Below are 17,346 nucleotides of genomic sequence, written 5' to 3'. Positions count from 1 at the left end.
TTGCCCATTAGTACCAATTGAACATTGTGTCAACGCCACAGCCTATCTGAGTATTGTTGCTCACCATGTCCTTCCATTTATGACCACAGTGTATCCATCTTCTGATGGCTACTTCCAGCAGAAAAACGCGCCATGTCATGAAGCACAAATCATCTCAAACTGGTTTCATTGTACTCAAATGGCCTCCACAGTCACCAGATGTCAATCCAATAGAGCACCTTTGGGATGAGGTTGAATGGGAGATTCACATCATGGATGTGCAGCCAACAAATCTGCAGCAACTGTGTGTTGCTATCATGTCAATTTGGATAAAAATTTCCAGGAATTTTCCAGGACCTTGTTGAATCTATGTGTGAAATTTTGCTAAAGGCAAAAGGGGTCCAACCCGGTACTAGTAAGGTGTACCTAATAAAGTGGCCGGTGAGTCTATAACAAGCATTATTACACTGCATTATTTACTAACTCAGTACAAACCAATTCATCAAGTGACTACAATGTGCCATACACTATTACCTGATTTAAAGACAATACAATCATTGATAATTAATCATCTTTGAATTCATCAAACAAAAATTTAGATATGCATCTACACTCAAAGGCTTCATACACGTATAACTCCATGTAGGAAATGTTGGTTCCACTCATCTCAAAATAATAAAAAAATTAAATTAAATTAAATTAAAACCAAATAAATTGCCTCTACATAAGTTTTTTTTTGTTGTTGTTTTTGGTAAAACACACATGGAGTTCGGTCCACTTCCTCAACCCTGCTCACCTCATCCAGGTGGTCTAGACCTGACACTTCTCTCTTTATAGGAGTGATGGGAACTGTACAGTAGAAGGACTCCTCTCTACAGGACGGAGGAACAAGAGGAAGAGGAGGAGCAGAAAAATCAAAGAGTAAACAGGAAATGAATGGCAAAGAAAAGCAGAGTAACTCGAAATGAAAAATGCAAGATTCAGATGAGCCAGACAAAAGAATGCTGAGGATGAGAAACTGAAAAAGAAGAAGAGAAAAGAGTCTGCCAAGTGATGGCAGAGCATCAGCGACACACTGTGCAGTGTTTACCATTAGCTTGTTATGTTAGCATTATACTAGCAAACAAAAACATGCAGAAAAAGCATATCAAGGAAATGAAGCATTCAAATAAATAAGAATCACAAAATGAAACACAAAGATGACACGGCAAAAATTTCAGGCCCTTCAAAGAAACAATAGAAATTAAAGACTGACAGACACTGAAGGAAACCTGGTTGAGGGGGATGAGTTAAAAGTAGGAAAAGCAGCGAGGGGTCCTTCTATTCAGTCTGTTGACAGACAGAAATACTACCCTCATGTTTTAATTAAATCTCAATCTAGTCTTGGTCCCTAATAATTTAAAAAACAGGGAAGAAACTGAAGATACAGCGGGGAAAATAAGTATTTGACACATCAGCATTTTTATCAGTAAGGGGATTTCTAAGTGGGCTACTGACACAAAATTCCTACCAGATGTAGCCATCAAGCCAAATATTGAATTCATACAAAGAAATCAGAACATTTAAGTATACAAGTTGAGTCATAATAAATAAAGTGAAATGACACAGGGAATAAGTATTGAACACATGAAGATAACAAGGTGCAAAATGGCATAGAAAGTCAGGAGATCTGTCAGTATTGAGAGAAAAACCCTGCTCCCTATCAGTACTAATTGATATCAGCTGCTTTAGTCCTAATTGATGGCCTATAAAGGCTTCTCATTACTCAGGAGGCACACAGGAAAGACTTCATGATGGGTAAAAACAAAGAACTCTCTCAAGATCTGCGTAGTCTTATCGTTGAAAAGCATTTTGATGGGAATGGTTATAGGCGCATTTCCAGAATGCTGAATGTTCCTGTGAGCACTGTGGGGGCTATTATCCGGAAATGGAAAAAGCATAAGTTCACCATAAACCGGCCACGATCAGGTGCTCCACGTAAGATCCCTGTCCGAGGAGTCCAAAGAATAATCAGGAGAGTTCTCCAAGAGCCAAGAACCACTCGGGCAGAACTTCAGGAAGACCTCGCATCAGCGGGTACTATTGTTTCAAAGAAAACTATAAGCAATGCACTGAACCACCATGGCATCCATGCACGCTCACCACGCAAGACTCCATTGCTGAACAAAAAGCATGTTGAGGCCCGGTTAAAGTTTGCGAAACAGCATTTGAAGAAGCCTGTGGATTATTGGGAAACTATAGTATGGTCAGATGAAAGCAAAATTGAACTTTTTGGCAGTCATTCTACACATCATGTTTGGAGAAGAAATGGCACTGCCCACCACCCCAAGAACACTATACCAACAGTTAAGTTTGGGGGTGGAAGCATCATGGTTTGGGGCTGCTTTTCAGCAAGGGGTTCTGGCAGACTTCATATTATTGAAGGTAGGATGAATGGAGAAATGTACCGGGACATTCTGGATAAAAATCTGCTGCCATCTACCAGAAAGCTGAAAATGAAAAGAGGGTGGACATTTCAGCAAGACAATGATCCCAAACACAAGGCCAAGGAAACAATGAAGTGGTTTCAAAGAAAGAAAATCAAGTTGCTTGAATGGCCCAGTCAATCACCTGACCTAAATCCCATAGAAAATCTATGGAGAGAACTGAAGATCAAAGTTCATAAAAGAGGCCCAAGGAACCTTCAAGATTTAAAGACCGTTTGTGTGGAAGAATGGGCCAGAATCACTCCTGAGCAATGCAGACGACTGGTCTCTCCATACAAGAGGCGTCTAGAAGCTGTGATCACCAACAAAGGCTTTTCTACAAAGTATTAAGTAAAGTGTGTTCAATACTTATTCCCTGTGTCATTTCACTTTATTTATTATGACTCAACTTGTATACTTAAATGTTCTGATTTCTTTGTATGAATTCAATATTTGGCTTGATGGCTACATCTGGTAGGAATTTTGTGTCAGTAGCCCACTTAGAAATCCCCTTACTGATAAAAATGCTGATGTGTCAAATACTTATTTTCCCCGCTGTATATGAAGGCATGAATTATGTATATTTATCATTGAGTGGAACAAATGCTGTGGTGTTATTTTTTGTTTTTACATACTGGTTCATCTGAAGACATATTAGCCTGCATGGTTACATAATTCTCATCACACTCGTCCGAGTCGCTGCTGGAGGCAGTGCTTTGCCCCGAGGACGGTCTGGGGGCCACAGTGAACCTAGAAGGGCTGAGCAGCAGGACAACATTTACACTACCGCTCATACAAACAAACACGCACACACACACAGAACAAAAACACAAACTCTTGCTTTTTAGACTAATGCATGGTCTGAGTTGGACCTCCTTGGATAATATTCTGGAATCCAAAACACACACTGGCAGTCATAAAAATAAAAATCTCAACACACACTCTCAACAGCCTTCCAGAAACATGGGCCATGTGGCACATACTGTACATCAACTCAATAAATAATGCAAGAACAAAACTCAAGGCATTATTGGACTGTCATCACTACTGCTTTTCTATTATGTGGAGTTAAGCAGTGATGACAGTCGATTCACTTATGAGCACAGTTTAATGACGATGTTATACTATCAACACTATTGTTGTACTATTATGAGATGTTAGGACAAGACTAGAGAAATGCATGAATGATTAGTTATTTAGCCTGTGGAGTCTGTTGTGTGGAGGCCATGCAGAACCATGCTTAAATAACAGTCTGTTTCAGAGCGAACATGCCTGACACTTACTCCCTCGTGAAGGACCTGGTGACGGGCGATCGAACCGGTGCTGTATACTCCTCCCATTCAGATACAGGCTTGATTTCCAAAGGGGCTGGCTTAACTGCAACAAAAGCACAGTTCCACTCTGAAAAAACATTTCAAATAAGAGTGCACAAAGCAAATGTTTTGTCTATTACATAACTATTGTATTAACTACTGTTTTAAATCATCAATATAATTATAAAAGTAAACTAATTGATGTGTATGAAGCAGAGGACAACACAGAAATCTGCATGGAATTTAGGAGTGTTGTTCAGTTAAAAAAAGTAAATAAGATGTATTGATAAATACACACAAACACGTTAATTTGAGTTGTCCTACAATGGCAAATGGAGCCACTCATCCAGTAGAGGGCGATATCTGCTCTAAAGTGTACAGCAGTAGCAAAGAGAAAATAACAAGTAAACAAGCACCCTATTTCTTAGTGGGTCAAGAAGAAACTTGTTTAAACTTGTTAAAATGGTTGATGCTGGTCATATTAAATCAAAGTAAATTGAATCAGGTTTCATTTGTTGCTCTGTTTATGCTTTATGGCACAGGTGTCAATTTCAATTGCTGGAGCTAAGTTCCAACCCTGCTCCAACACACTTGCAAGTAGGTTTTAAACAAGCCTGAGGACTTAAAGGTGTGTTTAATTAGGGTTGGAACTAAACGGTGCAGAGCTGCAGCCCTCCAGGAACTGGAATTGACACATGTGTTTTATGGGCTAACAACAGCTTGTGATTACTTTACATAGAGCCTAGCATAGCACATCAATATATAAAATCCATTTGTAGCATTTTTTTAAATTTTTTTTGGAATGATCTTTTTGGAGTATAAAGGTAAGAATAAAACACTTACATTTGACTTGTTTCCTATAAACATTTAAAAATGCTGCTTAAACAACAAAGCAGGGCTTTTCACACTGCATTTACCCATGCATTATCATCATTATCAACCCTGGGTAAATTAATGTTTTACATATAAATTTTAAAAGCAAAGTTAACACTGATTTGTATTATAATGTAGGTGGGCATAAATTATTATTTAGTTTTAATCTAGATTAATCTAGATTAAAATGGCTTATTTGAATTAGGCTGAGGCATCAGAATATGTGTGCTACCCAAATAATAAGTCTTTGAGAAAGGGTTTCTCGAGCCAGGTGGTGCATTAGACCAGGGGCTCATCTCCTGTTTTCAAAAATGCATCATAGACTGCTTGAGAAACAGTTCTACTATGATAATTGGTGATGAAAATAAATTATGTTTAATAAGATTTACTTGTGTTTACTAACTGTTTATTCAGTTAAACATGTATTTTGAACTGTAGGCCTACATAAGCTCGAAACAGCGATTTTTCATGACCTTAATCCATCATAACTGAACTAAACAGAAATGGAATTAAGAAGTGGAGTATGCATATATTAGTGGCATTATTGAAGTAAACACAGCGATCAAATTTTTACGGTCATGTGGGACTTTTTGCCATACTTTCCAACAAGATCCACACACACGGTTGTCTGTAATAGACCGCGCGCACACACACACAAATAAACACACACACACATACACACATTGCGAAATGCAGAAGTTTTTTTTTCTTTCCATTTGACGTGCCTTATTAAATTCCATAACACTCTCATCAGTTATTTACTCTTACTTTGTCACGGCGGCATAAAATGTTTATAAGTTAAAGTAAAACTGCCGAACTGCAGGTAAAGTCAGGCATCTTGCTGATTTGATTCAGAAGGGCACTTTTTTTGTCAGACAGCTCACCAGTCAGGTATCAATCCACGCTTAAATATAAAGGTAAAAGTCATCATAGCTTGCGTAAAATAGACTCAGCTCCCAACCCAACTCTGCGAATAGATTAACGGCCATATTTTTTTATTGCGCGGTAAGAGTCTTGCCCACCACTAATTTACACGTTAAAAATAAATAAACAAACAAACAAATCAACAAAAAATGTCATGCCACTTTTAAACAGATGAACTAGTGTGAAGAGGCCATTTATTTCTTACCTTCATATTTTAAGGAAGATCAATTCAGGAAAAATATTTAATAGTATACTTTGCAGTATATACTTTTAGAAAGCATGTAAACAGGTTACATACTGCGGTTATCCAAACAATGACACTGAAAACTCAAATATGTAAATATTGACCTTAATCGGTGTAAAACATTATCTTAAGAACACCCAAGATTAATTGTTAACACCTGGTAAAGAATGAGTGTCAAACATGAAACAGGAAAAATCAGGATTCCATTTACCATGGTTTGGAATAGTGCTGCACAATATATCGTTGTTTCAGCATTGATATTGCAATGTACGCATCTACAATAGTCACATTGCAGGAGTTGGGATTATAATTAACTGACAGACTGACTAGGATTTAAAGAAAATTTAAACGATCTGAGAACAAGAAATTAAGTTTGCCGCTTTGCCAAAGATTAATTGAGCTTAATTATTTATCAAATGAAGACTATACATTGTTTGATAATTCAATTTCTTGACCGCGGCCTGCATAAACGCACATCGGCGGTTCCGCGTGAACAGGTGCGCAGTTGTTCAAATCTACATTTGCTGACAGACAGTTAGGGCTACTTATTTGAATTATGGAATTTATCGGCCTGACAATATTTAATTGAATAAAAAAATTTTTAGTCTTATGCCTATTAAAATGTGAAGAGAATTTCAACCAGCACAACAACAATGTTTTTGAACACAATCACCTACTGCACCTTTAAGTCAAAATAATCTTCATGTCGCAGAAATAAACATATCGCAATGTCAGTTTTTTCCAATATTGTGCAGCCCTAGTTTGGAATGACTCAGGGTTCAATAATTCAATTGTGAAATACCCTATTGTGCCAAAATATGAGGTACTGTCCATTGGTAAGCAACCAACCCATAGTAAACAGTGTAAAAGTTATGCCATCCCTGGGCAGTGTATTTATGAACTTGCATAAAAAGCAGATACTAACTCCACTCCAATTCCAAAATACAAATGGTTAAAATTGTCAGTGAAACGTTTATTTACCTGGGCTTATAAAAAGAGGTTTTCTGGAAGACAATACCACAGGGGAACTAAAACTAAAAAGGTTGTAAAGCTAGACTACTGTCAAATATTGAGCAAATTCAATTGATAATCAAACCCATACTTTCTTAGCATCTTGTCTCATATAAGCATTATCCGATTCAGTAATCGCAACTGGTCTGAAATTGCTGAATTGAGAAGCACTGATTCTGGCAACTGTGTAGAAGCTGTAGCTGGCAGAAACACTCACCAGCTGGTGCCAGTATGTGAGGGAAGAGCCCACAGACTGGTATACAACTAAAGACCCTGACTGAACTTTTTAAGTGCATATACTGTTGCTTGAGGGAGACTAAACTTAAAAGGGAAATTAATGCATAAGCGACAATTTAGCAAAAAAGTAATTATAGTTATATATAAATAATGTTTTAATTCTACATAGTTCAGCTGCATGATTAATATATTAAAAAAAATATGGTCTCAATCTAGACACGCATGCATTTTTGTTCCTCTGTAAAATACACATTTTGCTAAGCAGTCAATTCAAAATCATGAGAGAATTCAAAATAAGAAATCTAATCTAATATAACAATAAAAATCCTAATTCTGATTCTTACTTAACCTAGAATAATAGCACTTCTTTTTCAACATTATAGCTATCTTTGGATTTTATTTAAATAACCTTAAATATGCAGCAGCACTGCATATAAATTGGCAGTTTGAAATAAAGCAATGGCCACTAAAAAGCTAAGCCAATTTAAAATACATTTGAAAATATATGTATTAAAATTCATTATTGTTGAATTATGATATACTTTCTCAATACAACACTATTGAACAATAAACCAATGTATCACATCTACAAGCACAATAGTAGACACAACCCATTATGCGTATTTGCACTAATCTGTACATAACTGTCATGTATTTAAACAAATCTTATACAGTTACTTTTATGTTTATTATTTAGATGCAGCATGTATTTGGCATGTCAAGATTTTACCAAAGACAATACGATCCTAGATCAACATCTATGCTGATCCTGGAACATCATTTTTGCATGTAACTATACCTATTTCCTACCCTAAACCTAACCATAACTGTAAATTATTCCCAAAATCAGAGGGGAATAATAGTTGGATACCAATCATGTAGAAGTGCATAAACCTAACCGTAAGCCTAAACTGAGATAACAGAAACATAAACAGAAAATGTATCCCTTAATTCTGATTGGATGATTGGAACGTTGTTCCAGGATCAACATAGATGTTAATCAAGGAACAAGTCCTAATTGGTGAAATCAGGTTGCAAATGTATTTGGCACTATTGTTATTAATTCATTTACTCTAGTTTGCACTACAATACCTTGCACGAATCATATTCCATTCCAGAATGCATCTCTTCTTGTGTGTGTGTATATATATATATATATATATATATATATATATATATATATATATATATATATATATATATATATATATATATATATATATATATATATATATTGATATATGGAGCCTTTAACAAGACTTGTCATCAGCATCTTAAATCCTTGAAAGTTTTTAATATATGAATTTCTTTTTTAAACATATATACAGTTGAAGTCAGAATTATTAGCCCCCTTTGATTTTTTTTTGTCTTTTTTTTTTATATTTCCCAAATTATGTTATCAGAGCAAGGAAATTTTCACAGTATGTATGATAATGTTTTTTTTTTCTGGAGAAAGTCTTATTTGTTTTCTTTTGTTCTAATATAATTAGCCCCTTTAAGTAAAATTTAGTCTACAGAACAAACCATCATTATACAATAACTTGCCTAATTTAAGCTGCATAGAAGTGTCTTGAAAAATATCTAGTAAAATATTAGTTAATGTCATCAAGGCAAAGATAAAATACATCAGTTATTAGAAATGAGTTATTAAACTATTATGTTCAGAAATGTATTGAAAAAAATCTGCTCTCCATTGAACAGAAATTGGGGAAAAATAAACAGGGGGCTAATGATTCTGGCTTTAACTGTATACTTCACTGAAAAATAAATGTTTTCTGTTTGTTCAAATCACTTTAAAATGAACTGAAACAAGTTTTGAAAAAAAGTTTTGTTAGGTGGGGACAACTTAATTGTTTCATGTTCAGTCCATTTACATTTGTAAAAACTAATAATTTAACTTAATTCATTTAGATTGTTCAAACACAAGTTGACTGTGTGGAAGCCAGCACTTGTAGTGTTGGCTATACTTGGTATTTTATCATCTTTGAATCAAATTGCAAAACAAACAAAAAACAAACTAACACTTATCTAAGGTTTTTCTAATGCCAGTCTTTTTTGTCTGCTGTTCACAGTCTTAACACTATCATTGAGTTTTTTATTTATTATTTGAGCAAATATATAAGCTTTAAGCTTACCAAACTATGATGACTTCCGCTGCTGAGACATACGGAATTCTGAAAAAGGTCCATTATACTTGTGACTTGTAAAACATTCATTCATTGTTTCCAAACAATAGCAATGAGAATTCAATTCAACTCCAGTCCATACTATTCTATCCAATCCTTTTCATCCTATTCTAGTCTACCCTATTTTACTGGAATCTAATCTAGTCTCTGTATTATGATTAAATAAATGCAATAAATGCACCTCTGTGTTTGGGACTATTTCTATGTATACCCTCAAACTTTTAAATACCGGCTTAGTAAACAAAGCAGAACAAAAATTCAGCCAGACATCAGAATTGCCCTTGAAACTGTTAGCCACAATACGATTAATCCGCCTACAGTTAGCTCTTGTCAATATGACTCAGAAAAGCTTCAACAAATGTATTGGTTAAGTGTTTGTGATGTTTATGACTTGTGAGGTCAGTGAGCAGTTTGACAGTAAGTGTTTGTAGAGACACTGATGACTGAGTGTCAGATGTTAATCAGTTAGTTGTTGCTGGTTTTCAAGTGCGTTAACTTCCCTCCACCAAGCACAAGCATCACTCTAACAGTACCAGAAAACCACAACTACCACAAATTCATTGCTTTAAAAAGCAAACCTAAAAACATTAAGGACCAAAATCTGTACACAATGCAATGTCTACACAACAGCATCACCTCTAAAATTATTTGGATGCAAATCCAAGTTCCTTCACACACAACAGGAAGTGAAATGTGTTTGATTAAATACGTCCACATAGTCAAGGTTTAGGATTGGAAAGTATATTCTCAATAATTTGAGTTCTGATCAAACTATACATATGCTGGACTTTTAAAAATACAGATGATTTATTAAATGTTTAACATCTAAAATGTCAAAACATCTAGCCATAATTATTATATGAGGTTCATTTGAATTAATTTAGATTTTGCCTATTTGAAAATTATGATGATTTTAAATAGATGCGAGCTCCATGGCCATTCAGCGTTCATAACCCGATTTACCTTGGGCACTAGTGGAATCTACCGTTAGCTAAGGGATAGATTTCTATAGTGGGAATGTACACTAATGCTTTATTATGAAGATGGGGATGAATTGAAGAATGAATGCAAGGTAATCAGACTCCCACGATTTAACTCTTTATTGTTCACATCAACATCTCTTCATTACTAGTTCTAAAGTGATATTTCTGAATTACTAACAGAAGCTTTTTTTCAGCTTTTGAAATGTCAACTTAAGAATTGAATAAAGGAAGTCGGTAGTTCTTCACATAAAATGGAAGCCTCTTATTTATTTGTACACTTGTACTTAACGTAAGTATAAATTAAATATCACACTTGTAGAAGTGTAAAATGGGTCTAATCCTAAATTACAAAACAATTTTGATGTGTGAAAAAGGGTCAAATTCCACTTACATCTTATGTGGTCTTGCAACATGTCAGACATGCATTAAAAGTTAGAGTTAATGATTTGTTTTCAGTTTTATGATTTCTTTTTTTTGTAATAAACAATGTTAATCACAATCAGAGCTTGTTGAAAGCTTCACAAGCATGACACCTCAGGGTATAAATAGATAGTGATTTGTAGCATTCCGTCGAGGTACGTACCCTTACGCCGTCTTGAGAATTCACCTATGGTTTGGGAGTCGGTCCGCTCAAGACCGACTGCTCTGTTTATTTTAGGGCTCTGACCTGAATTGGTGAGAGAAAACTTCTTTGTTACATGTCTTCTATGAAAGGATCGCTCTTGTCTTTTCTTCTAAACTTCACACCCATGCAACTGAGCACAATCAAGGCCACCTCCATCACTTGTGCCTCCTCTCTCTTGCTGCACAGATATGTGTTGGGCTGCTGCCATGGCAACAACTCTTCATGCATTTTAGACATGCGATGAACAAGGCTTCCCCACAAAGACGGACTCGAGCGAGACATGCACAGGGTTAAACAGACACACACGTGGGTGAGTAAAGCATTCACACCAACCGACGACACGCCAGCATGTGGTTCGATCAGACAGAAGGGTTCAACGATGTCTTTGCAATATTAGAAAAATTAAACCAACACTTTTTTTTCTTGGAGTATGCATGAAGCTGCCACAAGAAAAAATCACAACACAACAGTGATGATGGCCACAATTAAGCGTCAGTCCAAATAACATTTAATCATTGCATAATAACATCTATAGACTGAAAAAAGGCAAAGTTTTGGTCAAAAGATTTAGAAACCATAGAGAACAGAGATTACAAATGTAAGTTTAGCTATAAAGCTAATATACAACAGCCAATTATCATAATAAGAGAGGACAAACACAACAGGACACAAAGTACCCGACAACTGCCCATAGAATGCCACCAAAGCCATAGAAATCACACCACGTTCAGCAAAAGCTTGCAAATATGCAACAAATATAATAAGCTGTAGACTGAAGAAAAGCAGAAAGTACTCCAACAATAGACAAGAAAACAGTAAGAATTGTGCTAGGCCCATGTTTAGAAAAAAATTAGAAAATAATTTGTGAAGACCCATAACCCTACTTGGCCGAAAGCATGTGGAAACCCAAACATCACACCAGTATGTGGTAGTTGAATATTAAAATTCAAAACAGTTGCCATTATGTTACTTTAGCTATGTTTCCATGCATGTTGAGAATTGAATGTAGGCAGTTGTAATCTTAAACATCAGCAAATAAAGCATCATTGATATGGATGCAGTATAAATTAAATGTATGGCATTTCTTGAAGGTTTATCCATATCTTGATCTTTGTGATCCATGACCTCACACTGTAACAATTTATTGCAGCCTAAATCTTTTAGCTCACTCCACAACTCACTTCAGCTAACAGTACATCAATTAAAGGTGCAGAAAGAAAGTTTTACACCCAGTGGTTGAACTAGGAATTGCACGCCTGGTTCAAAACACACCCAAGCGCAGGTTGCCAGATTGACAAAACCAACATTAACGAGCCTGACTACCGAGCCTAAAGGCTGATTTGAATCATGTTCTAAATAAAAGCAATGGCACACGTCCTAACCAACACCTCAAATTTAGATTTTAGAAATGACTTCTATTTCTTGTAGCTTAGCAACAGAAAACTGACAATGATCACCTTAGGTGCTTTATTCAGTGTTAAATGTTAATAATGTGAGTTTGAATGCCATTTTACATGACATTAATTACCATACTACAGAAAGCGGTGCAAATAGTTCACCTCAGATCTTGAAAATAAACTTTAAAATTTAACTTTAGAACAGTGCCAAAATATATTACTGATTCAGCATGTACATTTGAAAATGTTAAAGAGGTTTAAAATGTATTAATCAGATTATAAACCTTATCATTTCGTTGGCGTGCAGTAAGTGCACTATTTTGTATTTCTGAATGGCTGTATTTAAATTTCTGTCATGTTGTGTCTGGTGAAAACAGCCTAATTGCTTATCACTTTGTATCTCATCATGTAGCGTGTTGTTAGGACACAAGGTTACAATGTAACCTGCTCACCTAATTATTTGCTATATAATATTATTTGCTAATTAATAACCACCTTATGTGGAACTCTGAATCTGAGTCTCAATTTGGAGGCTGCTACTGTCCACTGGAGGTCGCATTTTGGTCGCGGACACACAATTTCACTTGTTTCTTAAATATCTGCAAACATATTATGGAATTTTTATGCTTTAGAACAGTTAAAAACCTAAATACCTTTAAACATACAATATTACGTTATAATTCGTATAACATTATGTTGAAAACTGATAAAATAAACAGAAACATGTCATGACTTTGACTGTATTATTTTTTAGTGTACGTCAGAGCAACATATCTATGCTAATTATTAAGTAACATAACTTTTATGCTTTACGCATAAATTATATCCAATTCTGTTTTCATATAAAAACTGAAAACTTTTTGCAGTTCATTGACATGACGATAATGTATTGGGGGTCTGAAAATTCAAGTTTTAGAAAGCAAAGCCATAATTGTAGTAATTGTATGAAGAATTGTATGTCACTATCATGTAAACGAACCCTGAGCTAACCAAATATGTAAACCATATGGACTACATACAAAAAATGATGGTTATAGTGTGTATTTGATAAACAGTAGTATTTCAGAAACAGTAGTAATTAAAGATACAGAATTGTTTCTGATGAGCAGAGCGGAGCACTGCTGCCATTAATGTTTAGATCAATAGTGCTGTCCCAGCTGGCTGCTGATGTTTCGGCCTGCTTGTGCAACTTTCAGCACGTCCCCTTTTTTGTCTTGGACCAGATTGAAATTCCCCTCACAGGTCTGGCCATCAAAGAGGTCTTTGACTAAGGCACAATGGGGACAGAGGTGACCGCTCCAGGCTAACGGCACAGACAGGCTCCCTCATACCCAGAGCTCTGAATCTGTGGACAAAAGCTTCTTTCATTTGTGAGGTCACATGCTAACGATTAAAAGGCAAAGGCCACTGAAACCGTGCTGTGGACTAGTTCGCTAAAGATCTGAGTTTTGGGATCTGATCAGCAGTTTTTGATGCGGTTTTATAAGCATGGGCCGGCACCTGTTAGTAGGAAAGGTTGTAATGAAAGCAATGGAATTAGTACTTGTTAAGTTGCTGCGCTGAAGTGATGCAAGCACACAAATTTCTCTTAACAGAAAAGATAAAAACAAACCTCAGGGCTCACCTTTACGGTCAGGTTTGAGGTTGCGGTCTATGGGTGGAGGTTGGCATTCAGATATAGGAATCGGTCTACGGGGTGGTGTCTTGGGACTGGACCTGAAGCCCATGTGGGCTGGAGGGGGCACCTGTTTTCCAAGGGAAGAGAACTCCACTGTGCCTGGTGTCATGGGGACGTAGTTGGGCTCCTGTATAGGTTCTGATAGGCTGCCGGAGCGCTGATGTGACAAAGAGTGGACGCTCATGGGAACATAGTTTTCATCCATTTCCTCTGTAGAAACACCTCCTACTGGCACCATGCCTTTATTTTTCTACATGCATACAAAAACAGACACTGGTTAGAAATATTTGAGACACTTGAAAGAAAGGGTAAAAAATGAGCACTGGGATATTCAGTGCTCAGCATATACAAGTACACCCCTCAGAAACCTATCTTTTAAACTCATATTTTTAATAGGAAGCTATATTATATTTGTGCATATACATTTCATTAGTCAGTACTGAAGCATAATCTGGAGCTTATCTAACAAAAATAACTTACCAAAATGGTCCAAAAACAAGTTCACCCAAATTTATATGATATAGAAAAATATTAAATACAAATTCAGAAAAAGAGGAGAAATCAATAGAAGCGAAAAAATTGAAAAAAATTTGTTGAAATTTTGTAGGTTGTAATTTTTTTTTGTTTTTGCAATATTTTGCTTGAATTTAATTGTATTATCTTTTAATTTCTAAATGTTTGGTGACTGAAATATTATTGTAATAAATACATCTGTTTAATTAATCTGTTTTGTTTAAGTGCACCAAAATATGTTGCTTATATTCACTAAGAAATGGATACAAATATTCATTTTCAAAATGGGGTGTACTCAATTATGTAGAGCACTGTATAAAGATAAAGCTTAATAGGATAGAAAACTTACAAAATAGTTGTTGAAACTTTCATTAAAATCAAACGAGCAACTTTTTTCTGAAGGGAAGGGCCTGGGTATATCATAGCAATCTTGAGATCCGTAATCTGTTGAGAAAAGAAATGCAAAAGATAATATTTCATGTGTTTTTCATGTGTATTATATTTTTAACTCTGTTATTGCTCTGATTGAATGTTCAGATGTGATTACTCCAGGCATGTCACATCACATGATCCTTCAGAAATGTGTGGAAGGGAGTGCATGTAAACAATCTCTCAAACTCTCACAATACCATCACACAACACTAGAGGGACCCACTCGCGACTACAGGATTTCACCACAAACAGCTTGATGATAGAATTGTCAATCAGAAAAAAATAAAGATACAGAGCAGACCTTAGTATTCATAACTCTTTAGAATCATTTAATTTATTTTACAGAACTACACCAGCTCTCTACCACATCATTCTGCTACCTGCTTGATGCATTGAATATGTCCCACAAAAATTAAATATTATTATTAATAACTTTTATCAGCCTTTTTTTCCAGTTCATCCCTTGTATAAAGTGCTATAGAAATGAATGTAATTTGTTTGACCTCAGATGTTTGAGGTTAGTCTTTGTATGATCAATATTGAAAACAGAAGCTTGCTTAACAATAGTTGTTGTAGGCTTTGTGATACATCTTCTTATAATACTTTTGTAACACTGCAAATGTCCTTACTGTCAATCAGTTTAGTGCGTCATTGCTTCTTATTCAAAGTGACACTACCTGACATGCAGCAGACTACCAGCACTGAATACCATTCTTCCCAAGATTGCAAGGACGCCATCTGCAAATCCCTCCAGTTTTAAAACTGGAACCAGCAAATGTTTTGTTCTTCGACAAAATATGTAAACAGAGAATCCTATTCTTTTTCAATCTGTCTTCAATAAAGCTTATTTGACAAAAAATGTTGTGTTCAAACTATTGGGGTAATGACACAAACTGATGGCCATTGCTGGGAACTGTATTTTTTCAGTGTTTTCCATATGTTTGCTCTAGTTGGTTTCACATCTGCAACAGTTTGCCGATTCATCATGCTGAATAAGCCTCAGGGCCATCAGCGAGGCAAATCACTCAGATTAGCTATTCAGTTTATGAGAATTAAAATGACAGTAATGAAAATTCCACAGACAGTATGCTGTTCTTGTGTTGTGTCATCATACCAGAGCATTCCAACATGCAAATATTTTTATTATTTCATGGTGTTTGTAATGAAGAGAGTGACCAACATAATTGATATTAAAAAACATAAGCAAGTGCTGCTTTGTTCACCATTTGCATTTATGCAATTCTCCTTTTGGTTTCTCTTTTCAGATGAGGAATACAGATTACTAATACCTGCTGATAAAGACAATCAATTCCTTACATGTACGGGCATAACACATGTCTTTGAAATGTGTTTACAGAATGCCATTTTGCCCAGATGCAATCAATGCCCAAAATTCTTAAAGGGGTAGTTCAGCCAAATATTTGAGTTCTGTTTTTAATTGTTTACCATCATGTCATCTCATGCCCTGAATCCTTTATTCATTTCCATGACACAAATAAAGATTTTATTTAATTCAAGAGCTTCCTCATGCATAGACAACAATATTACTAAGATGTTCAAAGTTCAAAAAAAGACCAAAAACAGTCAAAATATGTTCATGTCACTTTAGTGGCTCAACTGTAATCATACCAAGCTCCAAAAATACTTTTGTTGCCCAAAAAACAAAACAAAACTAAAAATACCTTTGTTGGCCGATGTTTTTCATTTCAAACATTTACTATAGATAATATATGGGCTTGGATGTCATGTAGTTGACAATGTTTGGGATTCCTTTTTTTTTTTTACTGGATTTTGACTCTCTCTGGACCATTTCTGTCTATAGAGGATGAGGGAGCTCATCAACAATATCTTAAAGAGCACCTATTTTACCCCTTTTTTTCAAGATTTAATATCTAATAAGTATTTTGTACGTCCAGAATGTGTCTGTAAAGTTTTAGCCCAAAATACATATCAATTTATTTATTCTACCTTTCTGAATGTGGAAAATTTGAGCTCTTAGGTCGCTGTAGTTGTTTTTGTTGCCTGTACATTTAATACAAATGAGCTAGCTCTCCCCGCCCACCGTTCCCACATGCACCTCAGAGCCATAGAGATCCCTCTGTATTGCTCTGATGCATGTAGCCTTCAACTGCTGCGTCTCATGTCAGATAAACAGCACAGTGACAGATAAGAATAGGAAATATCACAGTAAGGACTTATATTTGTTGTGGAGTTAATTAAAGATTTTCTGGAACAGTAAGTCACACACAATGGCGCAAGCATGCACACACGCAAACATGTTTAACTTTGCACTGTTTTGCACAGCATAGACGTTGCACAGCAACATCTATATGACAGGATAGACGATAATATGCACTGCTGTATGGACATCCATATAAATTCATAAAATGATGTGATGTATAAAATAAACCTGAGTTAAGTCCACAAAATAGGATTGAAGCATCTTCTTTTATAATCAGACTGACACTATGCTGCTGTGGTGACGA

At 35.7% G+C, this 17,346-nt stretch overlaps 2 protein-coding genes across 51 annotated transcripts in view; one reads left to right on the top strand and one right to left on the bottom strand.

Moving 5' to 3' along the window:
- The window catches only part of znf827 (zinc finger protein 827), a 789,732-nt gene that overhangs the window by 562,200 nt on the left and 210,186 nt on the right, over positions 1 to 17,346 (top strand). The window lies entirely within an intron of this gene.
- gab1 (GRB2-associated binding protein 1) overlaps positions 1 to 17,346 on the bottom strand; it is a 108,584-nt gene that overhangs the window by 9,970 nt on the left and 81,268 nt on the right. For 17 of the 50 annotated variants that reach the window (XM_087235424.1, NM_001326713.2, XM_087235428.1 and 14 more), the window contains 5 exon segments: positions 14,778 to 14,872; positions 13,862 to 14,165; positions 10,799 to 10,882; positions 3,728 to 3,821; positions 3,080 to 3,203 (listed from right to left, as the gene is read on the bottom strand). In XM_087235424.1, the coding sequence (XP_087091550.1) occupies positions 3,080 to 3,203; positions 3,728 to 3,821; positions 10,799 to 10,882; positions 13,862 to 14,165; positions 14,778 to 14,872 (701 nt within the window). 50 annotated transcript variants of the gene reach the window in all.

The sequence above is a fragment of the Danio rerio genome, chromosome 1 (genome assembly GCF_052040795.2).
Source record: "Danio rerio strain M-AB ecotype USA chromosome 1, GRCz13ab, whole genome shotgun sequence".
NCBI lineage: Eukaryota > Metazoa > Chordata > Actinopteri > Cypriniformes > Danionidae > Danio > Danio rerio.
This window is presented reverse-complemented; position numbering and strand designations above follow the sequence as displayed.